The sequence below is a fragment of the Falco naumanni genome, chromosome 5 (assembly GCF_017639655.2).
Source record: "Falco naumanni isolate bFalNau1 chromosome 5, bFalNau1.pat, whole genome shotgun sequence".
NCBI lineage: Eukaryota > Metazoa > Chordata > Aves > Falconiformes > Falconidae > Falco > Falco naumanni.
In genome coordinates this window covers 9,538,904-9,565,346 of record NC_054058.1, presented here as the reverse complement: position 1 = coordinate 9,565,346, position 26,443 = coordinate 9,538,904, and the positions used below count along the sequence as shown (strand labels likewise).

Genomic DNA, 26,443 nt, shown 5'->3' with positions numbered 1-26,443 from the left:
GAAGTGCAATATTGGAGCTGTAGGACAGGCTGTGTGCTTTAGGAGCAGGACAGCCAGGAGTGAAATGGAGAGGAATAGTAAGAGTTGCTGCAGTTTTTCATTAGAGTGCATCTGCCAGAATTAAACGAGTCACAACAGCTCAGCTGTAGGTCCTGCACTAGATTGTACAGGATTTTGCTAGACCAGCAGTTGATGGGTCATCTGGATCAAAAACATCAAATAAGACACTGTGGACTAACTGATCAATCCACCTGCTCCTCATTCAGCCACCAGCAGGACTGTTGTAGGCACAGGTAATTTTTTCCACGGGTAGAAGAATATGCTGTTTACCTGTTATGGAGGAATGTTATGAGGGTTGATCAGTTACTGATTTTAAGGTGGTTTGAATAAATTGCCCAAAGAGCACTGAAGAACTATAAACCCTTTATAAATAGGTTTTGAGAAAGAGAGACAAAGAGAATCACAAATTTCTGTGATTAAAAAAAGGCATGGCCATGGGCTGATGGACTGGTTTTACTTTTGCAGTGTAAAAGGAGAAATGCCCACCTCAAAATCTTGTTAATCTTTCCCCAGTGAATGGAAATCAAACGAATTCCAAATTCTGGCAGGACATCTTGGAGCTCACCCACCTTCTTCCTTAGCTCTTGCTGAGTTTTAAAGTCATTTTTTGATTTGTTCATGCTCTCTTAGTAAATACAATGTATTTTGAAATGCATGTATAGTAATACAGGCATCACTGCGTAGCCTTTTAAAAATATTGCTAAGAAATTAAATGTCATTTTGGAGTGAAGACTGCAGTCTGTACAGGTAAGTGAAGTCCACTGTTTCTTGGATTTTCAGTGATAATTGTATCTGTCTAAAATCCTGGCTTTATGTTGACTTGTAGTTAGAAAAGCACAATGTAGTTAAGAAACTGTCTTTAAATGGAGTGTAATGTTTTCATCAGCTCCAGAAACTAAAAAATAAAGCTAGCTGGGAGTAAAGTGTAGCTAAAGTGTGGGGGAAAGTATAACATGCACTAAAACTAATAGTCTTATTAAGAGCTGGGTTGATACATCTCGTAGAGTTATGAATGTGGAACCCAGACTCACCTTCACAACAAACGTGATTCTCCTTTGATCTGCAGGTTATGTAGTTCGCATGTGAAGTGTTTGTCTGTAAAAATGCTCTGGCACTGGGGCTTCCATAGTTCATCTGTGGAAATTCACACTGAAGGACAGTGGCCACAAGGATATTTGGTGCGCTGAGCAATGTCATGCTTTGTAGGATGCAGTAATACACTGGTTCTCTTCTGGGGGCATTTGCTGTGGTGGCCCTGGGGCTGTTTTGCATTTACAGCACACAATCCCTTACCCTTGGCCAGCTGATCTCCAGTTCCAAAGATGGGTATTACTATGTCCTGCAAAGACAAGTCTTAGTACCTTTCCCTTCCCTACTGTTCTCCTGTGCCCCACGGATATGATATCCGTGACCTTTCCTCTCAAACCGGACTCAATTAGCATAATAAGGCTAAACCCAGAGCAGCTGTTCTCAGCTTGTTCTGAATCTCAAGTTTACCGTTTAAGCTTGCAGAAGGACTTATTGTCTGCGGGATTTTTCTCCCAACTTTTCAAATTAAAAGAAAGAAAAAATACCTGCCATGGACAGCAGCGGCACGATTGTCCAAAGGGCAGTTTCTAGCTGGTCTGCCCAGCTTTAGTGGTGTCTTCCTGACGGACAGTGAGGCAGCTGAACCTGCATGTCAAAGGGCAGCATTTCCTTCACGTGATCAGGTAGATTTGTACATAGAGTTTTCCCTTTATATTTGTTTGGAAGTGTCTTCTAGAAGTCTCTAATCTAACCTCATCTCCAAGGATAGAGATCCCACAGCCTCTCTGAGCGCCTACTCCGTACTTATAGAGCAGGATGTGTAGAGCCACTGCACATGTATCTTCAGCTTGATCTGCACCTTTGTAGCGATGCTAGTGTGCCCTGGATATATCACAGTCGCTGCATACGCATGGATCAGTTTGTACACAAGCATCCCTCACCTGCTCTAGCTCCTCTCTCTCTGCATGCGCAGTGTGTTGGCACAGATCCATCAGTCTCATCTGGGTTGCTCCTTCTTCTTTCAGGCTCAGGCACTAAGAAGCCCTTCCAGCACAGCTAGGCTGCATCATGGCAGATGTTTTACACCAGCCAGTACAAAACACGTTAAGCATCCCCCTCCAATATTTTTGTGTGGACTAACTGAAGTCCGTGACAAAGTTCTGTAACAGGTGATCCCCTGGCCCTGATACTGGCGCTGGATAAGCTAAAAGTCATTGCAAAGAGCAAAGACTTTATCATCAGCAGGTGCTCTGCCCGTTTAAGGCTGTGTGACAGGTACAGGCATGGAAGCCCTGGCTGCAGAACAGATAAGGAAGAACACCAAGCTGCTTTATTTAAGTATTTTTAATCTGCAGGTCGCATCCATAAAATAGTTTGCAAATTTGTTATTTTGAAACTCTAAATTAAAGTTCCCCACTCCAAGTCCCTCTGCTTCTAGAGAAAGTATTGATGTTCTACAACTTCAGAACTTCTATAGTGGAACTGATGGATCTACTTGGATAAAGTTGATTTTGTGACTATGAGTGGAATGATGTTGTGTCTCAGAGCCCAGGGACAAGGGAGCACTTTTGACCAAACTCAGTGGGCTTCCTTGCACCCTATAGAGCTGAGCTCCAAGCTGCTTCAGCCACAGAGTTTTCAGTATCTAATTATTGTAAAGATTTCTGCAATTCACTGCAGTCTGTTATCAGACAGAAATATGCAGTGCTGCTGATCATGTTTACAAAAAGTTGAAACCACCAGCAAAATCTTAAAAATTACAAGCTACTTAGCACTTTCCCCATGTTTCTTTTTTTTGTATTTGTTGCTAATATTATCTGACCATCAGAACCAATGTGGTTTTTTCTATATCACAGTAAATTTAAACATTGACTTATGTTTTTATAAAACCTGTACCACAAGCTGAATCAGTTTAATGCTGCTGTTAACAATGGAATGGCTCACAATGTACCTTGCGAGGCAGTTTAAAGCTGTCTTTCCAAGCAGACTCACACTATCAGCTTTCAAGCACATATTTAGGGATGGCAAAGCCCCCCCTTCCCCTCTGCTGACCACATGGGCATAGCACGCACGCTGAGAGGCATAATAGGCAAAGCAAGCTGTCTCTGCACCTGCCCACAAAACAGCTGTTCGACAGGGAGAGGAATTGCTAGAGCGTAGCGCATTTTCAGCAGCTTTTGTGGTTCTCTCTCACACACTGTATTGGCACAGACATTACCACAAAGGAAAGAAACTCAGAAGCCGTACAGAGATTTCAGGGGTTTTTTTTCCGGAATAATTTTTATTAAACCATCATTTCATGTTTGCAGCCTTCCCATGTGGATGCCTTTTCTCAGTCTCAACTAACTGTTCAAGAAAGAGATCATCTGGGATCTAACAGAGTCTTCCATCAGGTATGTGACTCTTAGCTGACTTTAAAAATATGTGAATTCTTGTTTTCTATGAGACTCCTTATAATAAATTAATCTGAGCAGAGGGAAATCCTTTATTCCCTGCCCTCCTCCATTTCCCCTGTAGCTGTATGACTGTCCCAAGTGCCTGTATTTTGTTTTTGCTCACTGTTCAGTAGCATTTCAGGCATTTCTTCTGCCTAGCCACTTCTGTTTGTTAAAGCTTTCATGAAAAGTCCACTGGAATCTCAGTTCTAAGGTTTTTAAGACTTTTTCATAGTATTGGAAAACAGAACTTATTCATTCAAGTTGGTTGGATTGAGAGTTTTGTTTCTTTGCTTTCTGAGAAAATATCAAACCTCTCCTTTGTTGCCAAAAGCTTTACAAATATGTTTCTATCCTTCCCTCATGACAAAAATTTCACAGTCTTATATAGGTTATAGCCTTAACTCTGGACCTTGTTCTGCATGTCATAGTGCATAGTTGATCTATTTCAGATCTATTTCACATCATTTTTGTTATTATTTGCCAAAGAAATAGTTTACCTCGAGAATGTTCTTTGCTGCTGAGAGTGTGATTTCTCTCACTTTAGATACCCAAGAATGTTAGAGGTCCTAACATTCACGAAACTACATCCTTAAATGGCTAACATTAAAGAATGAGTGGTATAGGAATGTTTTGCAAGTAACAAATGGAAGAAGCCTAAAGGATGGACTAATAATCCTGGAGTTTTCAAATGAGTATAAGCATGTATTTTTCAGTAACATTTGCAGAGAGCTTGCCTTTTCCTCATAACAAGGAGTGCAACAAAGGGGCCTTGTCGAGGTGAACTCCATGGAAGGTGAGGGGGAAGGAAATATTGAGAAACCAGTGCAGGGAAGACCCTCCCAGTGTCTCCACCCCCGGTACCTGGCAGCAGTCCAGTCCCAATTTCTCTACTACCACTGGGAGCATTTAATGATGTTGCCTGCCATTTACAATTCATGCCTGCTTATTGCCCTGCACATGCTTAATTTTCCCCGCTCAGGGGAGCGCTGCAGCCTGGAACAGCTGTCAGGTTTCCAAGCCTAACCATCTTTTCCAGCTGAAGCAGTCACTGCCTTGATGCTGGATGGAGGCGTTCTTGTGGGGAAACTTTGCATGTCCTAAAATGTGCCAGGCTGCCCCATTGCCTGGACAAACTGCTGTCCGCTAGCACGCCTGGGAGCTGCCGGAGAGCATCTGCTCCTTTCCCCTTCGCCATTAGGTGTCAGAAGTGAACCATACGCATTTTCCAAGGTTTTAATTCTGGTTTTCTAAGGTATTACACAGAATTGCTGGCTAGGACGTTGTGTAACATTTACTTCTGCTTTCTATTTAGAAAGTCAGTCGTGGTGTTCTTTCCCTCCCACATCTGGAAGGTCAAGCAAAGCATGGTCTGGTTGCAGACACTGCAAACCCTCCCCCCCTTGAAAGCAGCCTGCCTCAGATAACAAATAAGAGCTTGCAGAATTTTGTCCCCTCTCTTCAGGTGAGTTATAAAGCTCTTGGACATCATGTATTTGCCTGGTTAATCAGCTTCTCTCTTAAGTACTGCTAAGAGAGTGCCAGTGACAGTCACAAGTGTGTTTGTATGTGGGAAGAGAGAAAAAAATTTAGTGTCAGCATTTGCATCAGTTTCCATTTTCAGCCATAGTTTAAAAGGAAAAAAAAAAAAAAGAACTGTCAACGGTCAAATAGATTACTTACCAGCATGGCTGTGCATATCTTCAGGTATTTTAGTGAATTCCCAACATCACAGGAAGTTTTTGAAGTCATCTTCACTTTGGCATTCCTTCTCATTTTTTTTTCACAAAACCTATGTCCATCCCCTGTCTGTACCCTTCTTCCTTTGCTGCTTCTCTCCCCAACAAATCAGGGACCTGCACTACTCACCACCACTACTCTAATCGCTCTCTTTTTCACCTCTCTTCTTCTTCAACGGAGTCTCTTTATTGAGAGATTTGAGAGGTTCTATAGGGCTCTCATATGAAGTCTTTTCAGATCTCTTGCACTGGAAGTCCCCACATAAAGCATTTTGTTTGAGAAGTCAAAAGTCTTCTCAAATATTTTGAAATTGGCAGCTTGCTACTACTACAAATTATTTCATTGGGTTGGGGCGGGGTATATATCATTGAGAAAAGCTACAAGATGCAAAATAGCACGAATGATAAGGTGGAATGGGCTAGTGTCTAAAATATATTAAATTTTCTTTAAATCTTAATTCTGTGGCCTTCATAAGTCAAACCTACACTCAGCTCCCATAGAAGCCAATGATTAACCTTTGCATCTGAAAATGAACCATCCATCCGTTTTATCTTCCGTAAAAAGATTGGAGCCAAGCATTTTACAGAGTTTTTTTTATTATTATTCTTTAAAGGCAATTTATAGACTTATATAAGCAACTGTGTAAACACCAATAAGAAAGCCTTTTGCTTGGCTTAGAAATGCCAGGGGACAATAAACATTTCAATCTAGAAGGCATGATTATGTTCTGTATGTTTTAGAGACCTTCTTTGTTTACCCTTCCTTAGAAATACAGCATTACTGAACGAGGGGGTGTGTATTGGAATGGGCAGAGTGGAGCTCTCGCGCTGGGGCTCAGCAGGATAACAGTAGGACCGACTGTGTCAGCACAGACCCGTCCTTGAGCTGTTCAGATGGTGCCCCTCATGCCTGGCTACCCTGCTTTTGTAGCACTTAATAATGCAAAAAAAAGTAGCAAGTTTAGAGGCAAGTATGGGAAGATGATTTCATTTTAAACCAAATCCGTTTTCATGTATTCTTAACCCCAAATTCACAAGCCCCAAGATACATGTATCCGAGTGGTACCAGCCAGGACTTCTTGCGAGGACATGGCAGACTAGGACTGCCCACTGATCCATCTGTATCATATCACCTGGGTTGTTCTTGCCAACAATTGTTCTAACTGTGTGCTGGTTACTGAATATGGCTTTTGTACCCTTCTGACACTAAGAGAAACTCATCTTTTATGTCTCCATCCTATCCCACTTCTCTGAATCATCAGGAATTTCTCAAGGGATGAGATATAAATAAATTAAGGAATAATTTAGCTTGGAAGGGACCTTTGGAAGACACCTAGCCCAACCTCCCACTACAAGGAGAGCAAACTTGGAGAAGGCTGCTGAAGGCCTTGTCCACCTGGGTTCTGAATGTCTCGAAGGTTGGAGAACCCATGGCTTTTCAGGGCAGCCTGCTGCGACATTGAACCACTCTTAGGGTAAAAAATGCTTCTTCTAATACCTTAACATTTCCAGTGTTGCAACTTGTATGCATTGGGAACATGCCCATCTTGTCCTAGACCCACACACCTCTGAGAAGAGTCTGGCTTTGCTTTCTCTGCACTATTCTGTCAAGTAACTAGACAGCTGTAGGGTCAGCCCTGAAGCTTCCTCTTCTACAGGCTGAGCAAATGCATTTCGTGCAGCCTCTCCTTGTACATCACGTGTCTCAGGCTCCTGACCAAGCCCAGACCTCTCCCCTGAATTCACTCCGGTCAGTCAATGTCTTCCTTGTACTGGCCAACCCCAGACTAGACACAGTATTCCCAGCATGGTCTCGCAAATGCTGAAAATAGAGTGGGAGATCACTCCTCCCACCCTGCCGGCTGTCCTCGTGCTGATACAACCCGGAATGCGTTTGGCCTTTTTTGCTACAAGGGCACTCTGCGACCTCGTGTTCAGGTTGTTGTCAGGCCCTTCCCTGCAAAGCTGCGTCCTTTGAGTTGTCCCTCAGCACATGCTGTTGCATGGGTATATTCTGTGGCAGGTGCAGGACTTAGCCTTTCTTTCCATTCAGCTTTAGAAGATACCCGTACCCCATTTTTTCCAGCCTGCTGACATCCCTTTGGACAGCAGCCCTGATGTGGTCTGCGGATTTGAGAGAGCGAACACACCGATTGTCCAGATAAAGACATTAAACTGTACTGGCCCTCGTATTGATCCCTGAGGGATGTCGCTAGTAATCGATTACCACTGATCACAGGCCTTGGAACCTGACCACCCAGCCGATTTTCCACTTGCGTTATGATCCATTTATCCAGTTCATATTTCTCTCTGGACTTCAAGCATACAGTGGGAGACAGCATCACAAGCCCTGCTGAAATCGAAGTATACAATGTCCACTGCTTTTCTCTCACTGGCCAAGCCCCTCACTTCATCAGAGAGAGCAATCATGTTGTTCAGACACCATTTGCTCACAGCTTACATTGGCAAATCCCTAGTGGCTGTTCCAAATCAAATTCTTGTCTTTCATTTGGTTGGAAATGGTTTCCAAGAAGAATTGTTCCATAGTCCTCCCAGGGACTGAGGTAAGGAGGACCAGCCTGTGGTTCCATGAAGCCTTTTTCTTGCCCTTTTTGAAGTCAGGTGTGATGTTTGCCTTTTTCAAATGGTCAGGAACTGCTCCTGATTGCCATTCAAAGATGATAGAGACCTGCTTTGCAATGCCATTGGCCAGGTTCTTCAACACCCTCAGGCGCATCCCATCTGGTCCTGCAGACTTAGGTATGTCCAGCAGCTTATGTGGTCTCTGTCTCCCTGTGCTGCAGGTAATGCTTCTTTACGCAAACGCTACTTCTAGACTCAGGGACTTGGCAGGCTTGAGGGCAAAATTTATAACTGAAAAGTATTGAGTACCTTGGTATTTTCCAAATCCTTGGTTACTAGGTCTCAACTTCCACTGGGCAGTGGGTCCACATTTCCCTCAGCCTTCCTTTTTTGCTGGTGATCTACTTACAGAAACTGTTCTTATTGACATCCCTTGCTAGCTGCAATTCCAGCTGAGCTTTGGCTTTACCAAACATACCTGCATGTTCAGCTAGTGTTTCTTGCATGTAGCCCAGATAACCCATCCCTGTTCTACCTTTTTTGGGCTCCTTACTGTGTTTGTGCCTGGTCAGAAGTTCCCTTTTCATCCGTGCTGGCCTTCAGCAATATTTGCTCAACTTCCTGCATGGACTATTTTTGTGCTTTAAGAAGACTGACTTTGAAGAGCAATGAACTCTCCTGATTTCCTTTGCCCTCCATGTCTTCCATGGGTTTATGACAAAAAGATCCCTGAACAAGCCAAAAGGTGCTTTCCTTGAGACCAGGGCTTGTAATTCTGCTTGTTTTATTCACCCGCCTGAGGGCTTTGAACTCCACAATCACATGGTCACTGCAGCCAGAGTTGTCCTTTCCTTGACCTTCACATCCTCAACCATTTGTTCCTTGTGTGTGAGTAACAGGTCCAGCAGTGCATCTCACATCACCTGCATTAAGAACACAGTCCAGAAATCTCCTAGGATGTTTTTGCCACTCCAGCAGATAGTGGTGACTGAATTGCCCCATGAGTATCAGAGCCTTTAGGTTATGATGACTCTTCCCTGCTGTACCTAATTAAACCCCCTCTTCACTAGGTTAGCAAAGCTCTTTGCAACACTCTTGCCCTACTTCATCACAGAGTTTCTGCTCACCAGTTCATCTTCCTCATCCTATGTTCATAGAAGCCACAGCCATCTGTAGCTTCAGCCAGGTATTGATCTACTGGATGCATCACCTCCAGCTGAGTCTTCTCCCCTCAATGAAGGGACTGAGGAGAACATGGCTTGGGCCTCCACATCCTACATCCTTATCCCAGAGCACACCATCTTCTGTCTCCTTAGCTGATGCTCTTTGATCTCCAGTGCTCCATCATCTCTTCATGGCTTGATTCTGTAGTCTGTCATCTGATTTCCCATTCTAGGAGCCCTGAGAACCTGCATGTGCTGGGTTCTTGATCACCTGCTGATATAGATGACATCTGTGTATCGTTTTGTCAGCAATTTCTTCCTTATAGTGCTTCCACACCCACACAGGCCCATTCGTTTCCCCTTTATACCAGTCTTGATTTTCTGTTCCGAATGTGTATGTGTGCAGACCCAGGCTGGTATCCCTGCAGTTCCATGGACTGCAGAAGCAATCTCAGGGCTTCCAGCACAACTCCCCAGTGGATGTGCCCACACAGAAATCTGAGATGGGTAATGCCTATTATGCTGTCTTTCCTGCCCTCCTGTAACAGTTAACGTGAGTTACTGCGATTAATCAAACCATGGCACTTTGTAGTATTTATAGAAAACAAAAGCCCATGCATTTAATGAAACTGGAAGATGAACTTCCTTCTTGTATTTAGAGATTTATCTTTCCATGATCCAATAGCCTCCAGTGCTATTGGCAGAATTTGTTCTTTGGGTAAGCAGGGCGTTCTAGTCCCCAACCATGCTTGTTCTGTCTCAGCACAAAACAGATATAGATCACTCAACCAATCCAAAATAAGTATCTTGCAGCTTTGTCTTTGTGAATGTAGCATTTTACATATATTTTTGTGTGTATTTATATAATTGGACATCAGATGAATGTTCATGAAAATATCTGAAAATAAAATTTACTTTTTTTTTTTTTTTTTTTTTTTTTTGCTTGGCAGGAAAATGGAACTCAAGGCAATTTTTCCCAATTTAACCTTCCAGACAGTCTTCCTGAAAGTGATACCAGAGCCCAGAAAAAAACATCAGAACTGGAAAGCACCAGCATTAGTGTCAAACTGCCTATGACAGCTTCAGGTAGAATATAACAGAACATGCTAAAAAGACTGGAGTGACAGACTGCCTGCACAGATAAGGAATGTGTGCAGTCGTATACTCGCTGACCAGAGGTCCTGTGCTAAATGGTCACTGAAATATTTAACAAAAAATGTGAAGGAAAAAAATACAAATGGACTCAGTGATTTCTAAAAATCCTACTCAGGGATGTACACAATAGGAGAGTGAATAGACTAACACATATATATAAATGAGAGAAGTATGCGTTATACAAGAGAATGTATATTTGTCTAAGACTTACGACAGATCACGTAGGTGACAGTAATATTCTATTACAGTGATAAAACACTTTTCCCACTTGCTTGTAGCTGTGTCACATTTTATCTATGTGGGCTAAATTGCATTTTGGGAGTTCTCAGATCTAGAAAGTTTCTGGCAGAGTTAATCTATTTTTAGAAGGAGTCTAGGAAAAAAAAAAAAGGGTGGCCTTTTGCTTTGAAAAAATTTAGCATCCCTGCATTAGTGGATGAAGATCTGCCACTGTTTAACAAAACACCCACACGCATGCCTATAGAGTACATTGATTTTTAATGCTACTGTCTGATTATTTATCTAGATTTCAGTGATGTAAGTGGAGGTGTTATGGTAGCAGAAATGTTTCTGTGGAGGAAGAATCAGAACTAGAACAGCAGATCTGGGCCCCATTTAATTCCTAACCTCATGCATGTGTACTCAACATTTTCTATCGGAAAAACAGATAGTTGAAAGCTTTGGTTAACTAAAGCTTGCTGCCATTTTGTAAATCTGACAATCAAACCAATAAAATCATACACCTTTTTTAATGTAACCTATGAAGCTTGCTGAAGCAGATAGACAACAGATGGGATTTTCAAAAACATCTAGGTACACAACTTTGTACAGGATCAAATGATTTTTACCTAAGCTCTCTTAAAGGTCTTGCTGACAGATGATGAATTCTTTGTTGAACATAGTACTTTAAGTCAGAAAAGAAAAAAAAGAAACATAAATTTGTGCAAAATGTCAGACTGCAGCACCATAGAAATGTTGGTTGGAAGGGATCTCTAACAGCTACTCAGCCTCCTGCTCAAAGCGGCATGCGCTACTGTAAAATGTTCCACTGTAAAAGCAATCTGCCATCATGTTTCTGATATTTTATTGATTTTTGGTTTTATATTCTTGTTTTTTGATTTAGAAGCCTTGAAAAATTTTAGAAACCAATTAACAGTCTATGAGCAAAAAGAAATTTTCAATTATACAGAGCTATGGTTTCTTGGGCTGGAAGCTAAAAAGATTGAAGGTTTGCCTGAAACCCAGAATAATAATTGTTACGATGATGAGCATGGTTCCTACTTAAAGGTAAGTGGAAAAGCTATGGTATTAATTTTCAGCTCAATAACTTTGTAGTGACTGTCTGCCAACTCTTAAGTTATATATTTGAGATAAATGTTGTTTCTAGAAGATAAATATTCAAATAGCGAAAATATCAGTACCAATCACTTTAAAGCTCAGAAGAGAATCCTAAAGAGAGACCTGTTTGCATCTCATTCAGGATTGATGCAAGGTAGATGGATTAATGAAGCATGTCACCCTTGTTTAATGTAGACTGCACTTGTTACCAGTCCAGCATCTTTCATAGCCAGCAAAGTCACACGCACATGAACTACTTTAAAGCCTGATCTTTTGCATATTATTTGAACCTGAACAGTTTGTTTTCTTTTGAAGGTTTTACATGACCATATTGCATACCGATATGAGGTGTTGGAGGTCATTGGGAAAGGGTCGTTTGGGCAGGTGGCTAAATGCTTGGATCATAAAACCAATGAATTAGTGGCACTGAAAATAATAAGGAATAAGAAAAGGTGAGACATCTGTTGACTTTAAACCAGTACAATCAGCTCTTTGTTATGTAGGCAGTGATAATCTGGGATAAGGTGAACAAAGCAAAATCAAGCCTGCTGAGCGTCATTAAACACAGTGAGAAGAGAGTGAGGAGAGGTGATGTCAGGGACTCAGAATTGGCCTGAACCCAGTGGAGGCTCAGTCTCTGAAAGCAGGCACAGTTTTTCCAGACTTACAAGGAGGTCTCTGTATCTGTGACACAGTTAATACACAGCCCAGGTAACCAGCCCTGCGTGACTGAGAGCTGGGAGCATACATTCCTGCCCAAGACTCCAAAACCACAGGAATATGCTGGAAGGTTCCAGCTGCTCGTTTTAACATGAAAAATTCTACACTGTGGACCTAAGCAACCTCTTCTTGTTATGTGACTGGTTACAATATTTTAATTCATTTTAACTTGACCCAGAGTCAATGAAGCAGATGAGGATGCTGCTGTTGACTCCAGCAACAAAGTTTTAGCTGTTCAGTTTTCCCCCACAGTGAGCAATAAACATAAAGATGCTCTTCAAAACAGACTGTCTTACTGTGGTAGGTGTGAAAGATGGCCTTGTTCAAATAAACAGAAGCATTCCTACAGATTTGGAAAGCACTAGGATTTTACTCTGGATGTTCATTTGGAACTTTTTCATTAAAACATTTTTTTAGACAAGTCAAAATAACTACTCTTAAGTGTTACGTAAGGCCAGTATATTTAGACTAGGAAATAACCTTAATGAATCAAAGTTACAATAGTTAACAGCGGTGAATGATAAATTTTTAATCATCGTCCCACATGTTGAGTTTACAGTAAGAACATGATGTTTGTAGCATTTGTAATTCTACAAATGCTAGACTGAGTTAATGTTTTCATTCCCGTGTCACGTGACACTTCAGATTTCACAGCCAGGCTTTGGTAGAAGTGAAAATCCTTGATGCTCTCCTGAAGAAGGACAAAGATGATACTCACAATATCATCCACATGAAGGAATACTTCTACTTTCGCAATCACTTCTGTATTGCCTTTGAACTGCTGGGGTAAAGTATATTTTCCTTTACAAAACTCTTAAGGAGCATTGTAGATCTTGTGCTTTACAAGCTTTAATTTTTATTTCTTCAGGAGAAATTGCAGCTTTTAATGTTACAAGAAAGGAATGCTGTCTTAAGTACAGACTGCATAGCTGAGTTTTTGATCATCAAAGGTGAACAGAAAAAGGCCCCGTTCAGACTTCACACACAGTGACATGATCTGTCCCTTATTTTCTGTGCTGTGTATTGAAGTCTTCTTCCCTGAAAGACCTATTGGGAAAAGAGTAAAACAATGAATTCAGGACTGATAAACTTCAGGGTATATAAATAAGAATAATACTCAATATTTAGAAAATGTAGTTTCTTCTTGCTTTCTATGAAACTGAGCTGCAGGGTACATCTTAGGAGGAATTTTGGAGAATTTTAGAGAAGTCAGTTGATTTTATTCACCAGCCTCCTTGTAATCAGAGCATCATGTTGGAATTATGAAAGTCACCCACAGTTCCCTGTCCCTTAAAGTAAAGCCCCCATCGCTGCAGGTGTTACAGCCCTTGCTGAGGCTTCATCATTGTATGGAAGGTTTAATTTCAAAGAGAACTTAATTAATTGTGTGGCTGCATGTGATTCTGCCACTCGCAGACACACAGGGGTAAGAGCTGACTCCTCCTCTCCAGAGAAGACACAGACCAGTCTTTTCAGAAAGCTGCTACAGAAGCTTCTATGAAAATGTTCACAGGATAGCCGCTACGGTCAGCTCTTTGCAGAAGAGTTGAAGACTGGTTGTCACATAAAGACATTCGTCTGGTTAAATTTTTATTCCTTCTAAAATACAGTGAAAACCCCTTAATTTGTGAACTTTCTTCTCCATCAATTGTGGTAAATTCATTTAGTTCTGAAGGAATGCTCCTTGCCAGCACCAGTGGTTGCACAGTTGTTTATGTCCTTGCAGACGCATGTGGTCCTGCTGAGGACAACTCTTGAGACCATATTGGTGAGGACATGCTTCTGCATCCCATCCATGCCACCATCCCTGAAGCCATTTCCCCCTCCGAAGGATGACCCACATTAAGCTCTCAGTACTTGTTGGGGTGCAGCTCAGGCTGAGGGCTCCCTGGGACTATAAGGGCTCCCTCCACTCCATCAGGGCAGGGCCTAGCAGCCGGGAGCAGGCAGCCAGGGGCACTGGGCAGCCCCAGCCCTGGGATGGGCCATGGCTGGGCGAGGACGTGGCCTTTGGGGGGGCCTGGTGTGGTGGGGGCCATGGCAGGGCTGCAAGGGGCTGGAGACCAGCCATGGTGCTGCTTCAGTAGGGGCTGATGGCCCCAGGGGGCTGACATGGGATGCTGGGCTGTGGTCAGGTGGGGGGACCCCAGGCTACTGGGCAGTGCCACTGGGGCTGCTGGTCCCTGGGGTCTCAGGGCAGCATATGCATGTTGCCAACCATGCCTGGCAGAAGTCAGCAACACCGTTTAATGCCCTACTGCAAGGAGCTAAGATATGACAGTGACATAAAACCTAACAAGACATGAATTTATGGCAGTATTTATCTAGAAAGATTTACTCCCAATAAAGACTCTTTAGATGAAAAGGATTTAGACAAGGTGCCAAAGCAAAGACAAATGAGAGCAAAAGGAGACTGAAGAAAATTTGTTTCTCTCGGTTCCTGAACGATCGCTGGTTTTGGTGAAAATCAGCACAGCTGTGTAACATAGCACTGAGGTTAGCAAGGAAGCAAGCAAGTCCACTGACATTATGTCTTCCTTAGATCTGGAGTCTCAGGGAGATGTTTGTGGATGTTACGTGCAGAACAGCATTCTCAAGGAGGAAAAGAGCCAAGTCTTTTTCTTCTACACAAGTCCTCCCTCATGTAGGAAGACAGGCTAAACACTCTGCTAATGCACTGTAAACTAATCATGCCTTTAAAAAGAAGTTCCCTAATCTCTTTTCTGCTTTCTGTCTTCTTCTACTCCCACAACCCTTGCAGAATAAATTTATATGAGTTGATCAAAAAGAACAATTTTCAAGGTTTCAGTCTGTCTTTAATTCGACACTTCACTCAGTGTGTGCTGAGATGTTTACAAGTGCTCTATGAGGAAAGAATCATTCACTGTGATCTGAAGCCTGTAAGTACAGTCATTTCATAACCTGTTATTCTGTACAGAAAAAAATACCTTAATCCTATTTTTTATTGATCAAGAGGAACTCTTAGAAGAATCCTTAAGACCCAGTAGGGTATTTGTGCAGAAGCTATACTTTATTTCAGACTGTATTAGTACTAGATGAGTGATTATTTGCGTTGATTCAGTTCATTTACTGCAGTATTGTATGAGATTGATTGCCAAAATGTGTGCAAACGTGAATCAAATTCAGGTGACTTTTTGCTTAAAGAAAGAAAGTACTTATGAAATCAAGTATTTCAATATGAGGGAGGACAAGGAGATATTCACAAGACAGCCTGTTTCAGGTTATCCTGTTATATCTATTTCATTTCATATGCATAACTATAAAATTAAGTAGCCTAGTAAATGACAAAGCAATTCTACAGTACAATATTTAGGATTCTCACCTGTTTCTGGAGGAACATCTGTGATCTGGTTTGTGGTGCTATATCTGCTTAGTATTCATGCTAGGTGAAACATTTCCATTCTCCTTAAGCCCCAGTCTTAAATTTTTGTTATTTTCTGTGATTTATGAAGTACTTTAATTCTATTTTCATTTCACGTGAACATTCATGTTGATTTCTTTTTCAAAACTGCAAATGAACCAATAAAGAAATAAGCAAATAAGATCTCAAGCAAAAATGCTAAGGGTGAAATTCTGCTTTCAGTTTGCTTCACGTCTCTTCATTCAGAATTCTGAAGAGTCACATACTGTCTGTACCCATTGTCTTGCCGACATCTTTGCCAAACCAATTTGCAGTGAGCAGTGAGGCTTGCAAGATAATCAAAACATCTTAATCAGAAACAACTAGCCCAACAGGAAGTCTGTTTCCAGGCAGCCACTGACAAGGAGTGAAGTTGGCAAGATCAGTGAGCATAGTCTGTATTTAAATAGAGTAACACATCTGTGAATATTTAGTGAGTTAACTAAAAGCGAATTTTGTTCTAATTATACAATTGTACAGTTTCATGAGTTTAGTTTATGTTGCCTGAAACTCACGTCCGTTATTCCGTCTGCCTCCTATGATATTTCTCAATGTAAGGTAGAGTATGGAGACTTAACGCTGGGCAATCACTGCCCTCAGCACCTGGTTTTGCAGTTAATCTGCTCCCTTGCGTTGTGAGACATTCAGTATTAGAGACACGGTACTGCCACGAGCACGAGCAGATAGCGAGCTGTGTGCTTCTTCCCACAGCAGAACCAAGACCTGGGCAGTGGAAGTCAGTCCTTGCCGTGACTTTTACCAGTAGCGGCTTCTCCCTCCTGCCACACAAAGTATTTCCCCTTATGAGTCCACTAATTACCCGAGAGACCACTTTGGCTTTGGCGTCAACCTGGCAACTGCTCTGTCCTTCCAAGCTTTGTCATATAATCACCTTAAAACTGGTTGATAGACTAGTTCTCATCTCTGCTAAGAAGTGGGAAGGCTGTATGATCAGAAAGGAAATCAAAGGAAATCCTTGATTTAGATAGATTTTTAATGAGGATAAAATTCAACTCTGCAGAAGAGAGCTAATAGGCTATGTTTACCCACCAGTGCAAGTGTTGCTCTGAGCTAGTTGTGTAAGAATCACTTTTCAAGCTGGTTTTCAACTGGTGCGCGGTGCTGTACCCACCTGCACCCAGCTATAATCCGTAGGACCCTGCCATTTCTGTTCGTCACTGCCTTTGGATCTCTGCATCACACCGCTGTGAGGTGGAGAGATGTGAGCTTACAGAGAGCCTGGAGAAAGTCAAAAGCCCTGGAGGGAAGAACTGGGACATAAAGCTCGCTCATGGGGCAGGGGCTTTCTGTGGTTACAAAGGGATGGTTCTGGTTAATTCAGTGACCAGATGCAGTTTGCCTTCTATTAGATGGACAACAGTGGGTTTTGGGGAGCTCACTGCTGCCATGGCAAGCATCTTCACTGGCTGGTGCCTTGGTAGCATCACACACTGCTCTGTGCAGTGGCTTGGATTGTACGTGAGGGACTAGTGTCCCTGCCTAGCTAACCTCCAAACTGGGTACCTTTACAAATCTCCCCTCTGCTTTGGTTAATTGCACATTATTGGATGTCTACTGATGTTAGCAAATGCATACCCAAGGAAGCTGTAGTTTGAAGCTTTTATTATGCAAGTAAATGTAAACCCAATGTGTTATGCATTGCTTATTTTCCAAAGTATTCACTAACCTAATGTGGTGTTAAAACCCTTTTTTCCTTGTGATTTCTTTTTCTCTTTAGGAGAACATATTATTATACCACAAAGGCCAAGGTTCAGTTAAAGTTATTGATTTTGGATCAAGCTGCTATGAACACCAAAGAGGTTTGCAGAAAAGTCAAGTTGATGTAATTTTCTTAATAAGCTTTCTTAATTTTAAATAAAGTGGAAAAACTATTTCTTTGATTGAGATAATATAGTGACCTATGCATCTAATTAGAATCTTATTAACTTCTTCAGCCACTGATGATGGAACAAATACTGGTAGGAGACAACTAAACTGTTACCTTGCTTTTTCTTTGTCCCAAGCCTGATCAGCTCCTCTGCTGTTGAAATCAGGACTGCATTTGCAAGAGTGGCTAGCTGAAATAGGCTCGTGAGGATAATCCAAATACTTCACTTAACAAGGAGTTTATCAGGTCCAGAGAGCCTTTCTCAGTTAAGAGAAAGGTGACTAAATTATAATTGGTACTTTTTAGATGAATACAACAGGGGGAATGGGAACTATGTTTTTAGTTCAGAAAGTCTAAGTTCAGGTTTTGGGGTTTTTTTAATTAAAGATTTAAGTAGAATGTGCAGGAGATAACAAGAATAGAATTTATAAAGCAGAAATTAATGTATATTCACCTAATGAAAAATCTTAACATTAATAGACATAATGTAGAGCAAGAATGACATCATCATTAGGAATGCAAAAATCATCTGTTAAAAAAGAACAAACACAGCAACAAAAAAAAAAAAAAAAAGAAAGAAATTTACACTGCATTTTATTAACTTAGAAAAACAAAACTAGCCTTAAGTGGCTCATATTTTTCCTATGAAAGATTGATATTTAAGCAGAGTCAAACCTATTCATCTATATTTTGGGATTCAGACCATTAGATTTACATCCCACTTTTGTAGGAGTGCACGATCTTTTTATTTTTGCCCATGTTTTGGTAGAATGTGATCTGAGATGCAGCCTGAGATATTTGCAGAGGGTAACAAATTGAAACACAAAACAACTGAAAGGAAAGATGGAGCATGACTGAGGAGAGACTGCCAGCTGAAAAAAAGAATTGGTGCAACTCTCAAAGTAGAAAGCAAAAAGTCAGCTATTTATGTGTGACAAGGATGACAAAAAGCAGATAAGAGTTATGCAATTGGTCAAATGCATAAGGGCACAGGGTGCCACCGTGGTACTCTAACTGTACAGATTTGGTGAAATCACATCTTCAGGGCACTTTCCTTCCAGAATGATATTGAATATGTAGGGACGTAAAGAAGTGCACAAATATAAACAAAGTGACCATCAGAGAGATAGGAATAAGAAAATAACAGAGCTTCCATGCTGTAATTGTAGTCAGTTGTCTGAATGACAAGAGGTAAAAAAATTGGTCTATTCACTATGATAAGTCCCAATCATGGAATGAGATCTTTTGCATTAATAGGGAAATCAGAAGGCAGTAGGAGATGTTCCCTAGGTGTCAGTGAAACCAGTATTTTCTACAGTGCAAGTCTGTGATAATGAAGAACTGTTGACTGATGCAAGGGGAAGATCTCCAAATAGGAAAATGAACATGGAATAAGCTGGATCACAGCATCAGTAGAATAATTTCCTTCAGTGGAACCTGTTGAAGAGCCATTTCCAAATAGAATAGTGGAAAGCATATCACCTATTTATTTTAGAATGGAGTTAGAAAATGTTTTCAGAGCCTATGTGAGCAATCCCTCAATGTCAGCTAATGGACGGAGTAGATAGATGATACCTGAACATGTATTTCACTTCTCTGTGAAATCTGGAATCCTGATTTCTGTCCCGATTATGATATTTTGCTTCTTGTCTGATTTTCTATTTGGATATAGTATACACCTATGTTCAGAGCCGGTTTTATCGCTCACCTGAAGTGATTCTTGGTCATCCTTATGCTATGGCTGTTGATATGTGGAGCTTAGGCTGTATCATAGCTGAGCTTTACACAGGCTACCCGCTGTTTCCAGGAGAAAATGAAGTTGACCAACTTGCCTGCATCATGGAGGTAACTTTTGAGATTGTCTTTTGAATTACATACTCACTTGATAAACCACACAGCCAGCAACAAAGAGAAATCTCAAGAATAATTGGCTATGGGCTGGCCTTTTAGAGGGAGGTATATTGCAGCCAAAGGGCTCTTTGAGAGGACGGGTTCTAATGCAAAACCGTTATTTCCATTTCATGTGCCAAACTGCTTTGTACACTCACTGTCTTTCTTCTGAAGGAAACATATTTTAACCTGGCCAGGATTTGTATGGAGAAGCTAGAACAGAAGAAACATATCTAAGGGAAAGGAAAAGCAATCCAAATTATAACAGGCTCATCTTCTCTTAGAAGTCAAATGTGTTTGTTAAATTGAACCTCTTGAGTCCAAACTCCTGTGAGGGAGAGATTTTTGCTAATGTTTGAGTAGTCAGCTGTGCCTTTGTCTTGAAAGCAGATCTTGAAACCCTCAACGGTTTGAGCAGAAACCCACTGGGCGACCTGCTCAAGTGCTGCTCTACTCTCCTGATGGAAAAGTTTTTCCTATTAGTCACCCTGCACTTCTCAAGCCCCTATTTGTGGTTATTGCCCCTTCTTATACTGTGCCCCTGCCAAGAAGTTTGGCTGTATCATCTTGGTAAATTTTTTTCAGAGAGTTTTAAGAACATACTGTGACATCTGCCTCAGATCACCTACCCAGCACAAATGTTACTGACCCACGAAAGCAAGTCACTTGGTTACTCCATACCAATCGCTAAGCTGCATCCTGACACTGACCTCAGCCCCAAGTTCTGATCCTTCTAGTGCTGTGTCAGTTTGTACAAGATTTTTCAGAGACAGCATCTCTCCATGTGGCCTCCTACAACTGTCATTAACAGAGACGCCTGTTCTTAGAGCCTTCTGTAACAGTGAAGATTCCAGTGTCATCCTTTATAAGATCGCATTTTCTGTGTGCAGACAACTGTAAGGAATCCCTGTCTTCCTCCCCCACTAAATGCCACAAGAAGAAATAGTTTGTACACATTTCACAGTAAATTGGGTCATTCAACTTCTTTTCAAATGGAGGGTGAAATACCACATCTCTCCTGATGGTTGCTATGTATGTTTATGAAATGAGGAGTAACTCCATGAATTAATTTTCTATGTTGAAGGTATTGGGTCTTCCACCAGCTGATTTTATCCAGGCTGCATCAAGGAAGCGAACGTTCTTTGGTAACTGCTTCTGATTGTTTGTCCTTGCTGGATGCCTCCCTGCTAGTTAATCGCTAGTTAATAGCACTGGTAAAGAGCAGGGTCAGAGAATCTTAGCTGCTTCCTGGCTAACAAAATTTTCAGGAAGAGGTCTTGAGGAGCAGCAAAAGGGTAACATGAGGTCTACAAATGAACCTGGTGCTGTGCTCTTCGTGTCTTGTGGGCCTCTCATAGCCGAGATGATAGAGGAGGGATTGGGAAATCCATTCCACCCTTACTCCTTAAAATATTATTACTAAAAGAAATGCATTGGGCTTTGGGAAAAAATTTACATTAAGTTCATTCCTCTGTGTATAATTTAGGTTTGGAAATCATGCAAAATGAACAAAAAACCCCAGTGTAGGATGCAGTCTCTAGGATGTAACCGATATTGTTTGCCACAGTGCTGGCAGACTATCAATCCAAAAGGGCAAAACCCAGAATTAGTGGGATGGATATGGGTACTGGTTTTGCAACTTCTTAAATATTTGGTGAGGATTTTTAATGTAATTTTTTGAGCATGTCTTTATTTTTTTAAGATTCCAAAGGTTTTCCTAAATCCATAACTAACAGCAAGGGAAAAAAGAGATGCCCAGACTCGAAGGATCTAAGCACAGTGCTGAAAACCCATGATGCTGGTTTCTTGGACTTTCTGAAAGGATGTCTAATGTGAGTTCACAGTTTTGGCTGACATGCAGCTGGCTGGTTTTCACTTTGCCTTCATTCTCTTGTACCTTTAAAATCTTTGTATCTGTTGGGGTTTTGGGGTGGTGTGTTTCGTTGTTTTGGGGTTTTTGGAGGGGGGGAGGTTTGTGTGTTTTTTCCACATGGTCGCATTTGAAGAACTATTATCATCATTATTCACAGCTTATTGCAGGAAGAAATTATTGCGCAGAAAGACTGTATGGGATTAGTCCAAGGTACAAAAGAAAACTGATATCATCATATCTAAAAGCAGATCTTCTGATGCTGGAGATTAGACTCTAAAAGCAATGTTTTTTACCCATTGAGGCCTTTGTATTAAATCCTTTCTGTTTTAACAGATAAAGGTTCATTCAGGTAACATAGATAATGGTAATGTACTGTCCCGAGGCAGCGCATATCTGGAGATTGAAGTTTGGTTTTGTACTTAAAGCTAAACTCCCACTCCAGTGGGAAGCAAGTCTTCCAATTCCCCTCCAGCAGGAGTTATATTTGGAGCTGACTTAGCTGGCTCGAATGCCTTGACTGTATTTTCTGTGCTAGGCCTTGGATGTAGCAATCGGGTGATACGCTGGGGTATATGTATGAAAACAGTTCTGCTTCTTTGAATATCTGCTCACAAAGATCTTGCTCTCTGCGTGCATGTTCCCTTGGGTGAGATTAGACTTTTTTAGTTCCAGTACACTCTACACCTCCCTCTTAGTAGAGGATGAAAAAAAGCAAAGTACATTCAGCCATGTCACCACCCTGGAATCAGTGGTATTGTTTCTTTGGTTCTTCCTGACTATGGCAGTCAGTGTGGAGAATTAACACCGTTACAGGAGTGTTACCTTGTAGTTTGCATGCTGGTTTAAGCCCTTTTTCTCCTCATATATATATGTATATATATATGTATAAATAAGTTACATTTATTTTCTATTGACAGCAATCACATTGCACATTTCAAGAATTATTTGATACGCTGTATTTTTCCATTCTCTTCATTGGAACAGATCTTCGCAAATCACTGGAGCTCAGGATATGAGAAGAGTCTAATATGTGTCAGATCCTGTGATTTCTAGGATAAACTGCTGACTTTACTCCAGTCAAGGACTTTGCTACTGAATATCTAGTATGACAAGTGGTCCACAGCTGTTTTCTTAAAGGAAATTGATGATTTGCCCATTTTTATAAACTGCTAAATGCAAATACCCTGTTAACAGTCTTCACACAAAGTAGCAATCCTACAGATTCTTTCTGCCAGGTTCCTTTTACCTAGTATCACAGAATAGTTTAGGTTGGATGGGACCCCTGGAAATCATCTAGCCCACCCTCCCACTCAAAGCAGAGCAAACTTGGAGAAGGTCGCTCAGGACCTAACTCGGTCAGGTTCTGGGTATCTCCAAAGAGGGTGATCCACAGCCTCTTGTGGCAACCTGTTCCAAGAGCAAAGCACAGTCACAGTGAGAGTGTCAGTGGCAAAGTGTCTGTGTGTTTGTACTGGGAGGAGATGCAATTTAGTGTCACCAGTGTATCTTATCACAAAGTCAATGGGAGTTTTTAATAAATGAAGTGCTGAGGAAGAAGCAAACTATTTCATGGCTCAAACACGATCACGTGTCTTTTCCAAGGTGGGCAGGTTACCAAGAATTTTACAGAGTGGGACTCCATGGACCCTGCTGATACTAGGTGTCATTTTACTAGTAGGTCTTTTTTCTTGGGAGGTGGTTACCAAAGTCATTTTTCTCATCCATCAAACTAAACGACTGGGCATGCAGGAACAAACCTTTGTCTGGTTGCCTTAAATGCTGACCTCTTGTCTAGGTGCAGTAAGGCTTTCAGGGTGAGCTTGGATCCTAATTTGTACTGTGTAATGGCAGCAGAAGCTGGTCCTATAGCTTTTCCAGTCTTACCTGTATCTTATGCAAGGCTAACATTTTGTGTCTTCTTTGGCACTGACTGTAAGTTTCTTTCTAGAAGTTCAGTAGTACTTTTCTAAAGAAACCCATGCTAACTTGTGATTACATGAAAAAAAATCACCCCTCTCTGCTTCACAGGAAGGTTGCTTTACATGTTCTCTGTTTTCTAAATCTGTGTAAATCATTGATCCATTTTGGTTTGCTAGCTGAATCAGAACATTTAGAAAATAATTTCAGTGAAGAAAAAAAAACCTTGTAAAGATGTCATTTCAGGTTACACAGGAAAAAGATGTTATATGTTTATGGGATCGTTTAGATTTTCCAAGGAATGAAGTAAGGTTTGAAATGAAAACTCTTTTTGAGACAAAAAGAATTGAACTGGTTTGTCTTTTTCAGTTGCCACTCTGTGTCTGTCCAAAGCAGCCTGACACATTTGCCATGACTTCACAAATAGTTTTGATCAACTTGTATACACCTGTTTTGCAGATGAAAACATCACACCAAAAAAAAATAAAAATATCACTCAGCTCTTGTGATGACAAGAATCTGTTTGATTTCCTACGTTATTTCTGTACAGTTCTGGACAGCACTGAGATTAGACAGAACAAAACAGTCCGCAACTAATACAGAGATTAGTAACAAAAATCTTGGGATTGATATGAATGCAGTACGAATGGAAATGTGTGTGGGTTTGAGCGCTGGAAGAAACAGCAGAACAGGGGTTGAAAGAATAGTATGTGCTGGTGACAAAAGACCTGTAAATGTGCTACCCCCTGTAAAACCGGGGGCCGTGTTGCCCGTGTCCCAGCTGGGAAGCCTGCACCCTGGTGAGACCACAGCACAGGTCACCAGCAGTGGAAAATCCCAAAGCTTACAGCAACTGCATGGCAACAGGGTTGCAGAATATCACACACGCTGTTCATTTTCCTGTTAGCCTGAAAGAAAAACAAACATGAATTCCAAAATACAAGGCAAAACAGGCCATGAGAAGCTACCTTGCCTAACATTTATGGAGACTGAAGACAGCAAGGTTCTGATCTGAAGGACCATGACCAAAAAGGACGTGGCTCTTAAAGGAGATAAAAAACTGCCTAAAGACTAGTACATCATCACCAATCAAAAAGAACTCCAGAGATGTGATGAGAAGTCAGTAACTGACAACCCTTGTCCTCTGTGTGACACACAAGTGGTGTTGGCCAGAGCAGTTGGTACTTGTGGGTGTGTGGGTGTGAGAACTGAGTGAATGAAACCTGTCAGAGGATAAAGTCAATGTAGGGATTTTGCAAAAAAAATTGCCTTTCAGTTCCATAGTAAGATCTCATACAAGTTTTGTTACGCTAAGTCTTTACAGTTAAATTAGGGAAGACATATATTTTAATGAATTATCCTATGTGTCATTTATGTTCCCTTTCTTTGAGCTTGCACTGACAGAACGTAAAAACCTTGAAACAAATATTCAGTAGGATCCCTACCCTAATAACATTGTCAACTGTGTATTAAAAATGGTTTGATGCTGCAGAGGGCAGTGCTGATGTAAATAAAAAGTTTTGAAGGATGGAGAAATTGACGTAAGATTTTTCCTTGTTTTCAGTTAAACTTTTCTTTCAAAAAGTGTCCTCATGACCTCACTTTGAGAAGACAATACTGAACGTTTTGGCTTACAGTAATTTTTTGTTAGAAACAGCTGAATAACTATTTGTCTACCACGGATTTAAGGTGGGAACCTGCCCTGCGCATGACTCCTGATGAGGCAATGAAGCATGCATGGATCCAGGAACCAAAAATATACAGAGCAAAACAGAAAACACAGACTTCAAGGAAGCTGAGTGATGGCTCCTTCTCTACACCAGAAAAGAAAAAAGACAATATTCGTAAGCATGTACTACCTGGAGAACTAAGTGCATTTGTATCAGTGTTTAGTATTTCTTTACTATATTCTGTCTGAAGTAAGGTGAGGTGATAGTACACAGTGTGCAAATAATGGGTGGTCACTGGAATGTGGTGGATAGAGCCACTGTTTCTCTCTTCTGTAGAAATGCATTGCTTATGTTTTATAACAGCTGCCAGCAAGAAGGCTGGCAGTACTAAAGATCCATATAGAAATACCTCTTCCCTACTGACAGCAAAATAGTTATGGCATCTGACACCACGCCACAGTGCACTTCATTTTCAGAGCGAAAGAATGCATCAATAGTGGTTGTAAGATCCCAGACAAAACTTTAAACTGGTGGGGTTTTTTTTGTGAATTTGTGACAATCTTGTGTTTATTTGCTGCTACGAGTCTGCAGTCTTATTTACTGCATATACATAAATATTTTATTTATTTATTTATTATTGCAGAAAATGTCTGGAATGATATGGCAGATGAAGTGACAAGTGGACTGGCTGAAAGACTGACTCCCACCGTGCCCTCCACGGGCACAACAGAAAATGATGTGCAGAACACAAGGAAACATGTTATTCCAGAGAAACATTTGGAAACCCAAATGGAAAAGCCTATAAAAAATGAACAAGCAGAACACAGTAGTGAAACAGCTCTTCCAAAAAATTCTCTTTTTTTCCCACCGATTAAGTAATACACAGCACAAGTGATGATTGGGTTAGTTGCACACCTGGTATATTTTGTAGGTATTATTTGTACTCAGGAATATAAGCTGTATCTGTCTGTACATGGGACGTGCACATTGTAAGTATATTTAATGTTCATTTTACCATGAAATAGTCCAGGCCACCAAAACAGAATTTGAAAACCATTCTTTTTCCTCATCTACATCCTTGTGATCAGAGATCCTTCACAACCAGCAGCAATAAAACGGAGACTGTAGAGATGGAGAGTGGCTTATTCTTGATGTTATAATAGACATTTGAATTTTAGATTTTCTTGCATCTGAGAGAACAACTGCATTGAGTTCTTTCACTTACATCAGCATAAACCAGGAATAACTTGTGGATAGGATTACTGGATTTACTTCTGTATAACAAATAAGAGAAATCAAACCCAGCATCTTCACTTTCCTCCTTCTCTATCTCTCTCTTTTTTATAGTGAAGCACTAAATGGAAACTGTTGTCACACCTTCCTAGCAGATTTAGAAGTGTAAACTATGTTTTTTGCTCTTTAGCAGCTATAAAAAGAGCGGTATTCTGGACCCACTTCTGCAGGGACTCCACTCAGTATTCCTATTAAGAAGGATGGATTAAAGCAAGCTGGTTTGATTCAGGAAAATTGTCTTCCACAGGAAGTTTAACTTAATACTCTGA

General features: G+C 41.1%; 1 protein-coding gene across 1 annotated transcript; it reads left to right on the top strand.

The window, feature by feature from the left end:
- Positions 1-3,389: 3,389 nt before the first annotated feature.
- DYRK4 (dual specificity tyrosine phosphorylation regulated kinase 4) lies at positions 3,390-26,010 on the top strand (the record flags this gene model as incomplete). The annotated part of the gene is made up of 13 exons (XM_040594991.1): positions 3,390-3,482; positions 4,840-4,989; positions 9,960-10,095; positions 11,288-11,451; positions 11,818-11,954; positions 12,868-13,008; positions 14,984-15,122; positions 17,382-17,463; positions 19,204-19,376; positions 20,506-20,566; positions 21,124-21,253; positions 24,901-25,055; positions 25,525-26,010. Coding segments are annotated over 13 exons (1,797 nt in total), but the record flags the coding sequence as incomplete, so codon positions are not given.
- Between the last annotated feature and the right edge of the window lie 433 nt (positions 26,011-26,443).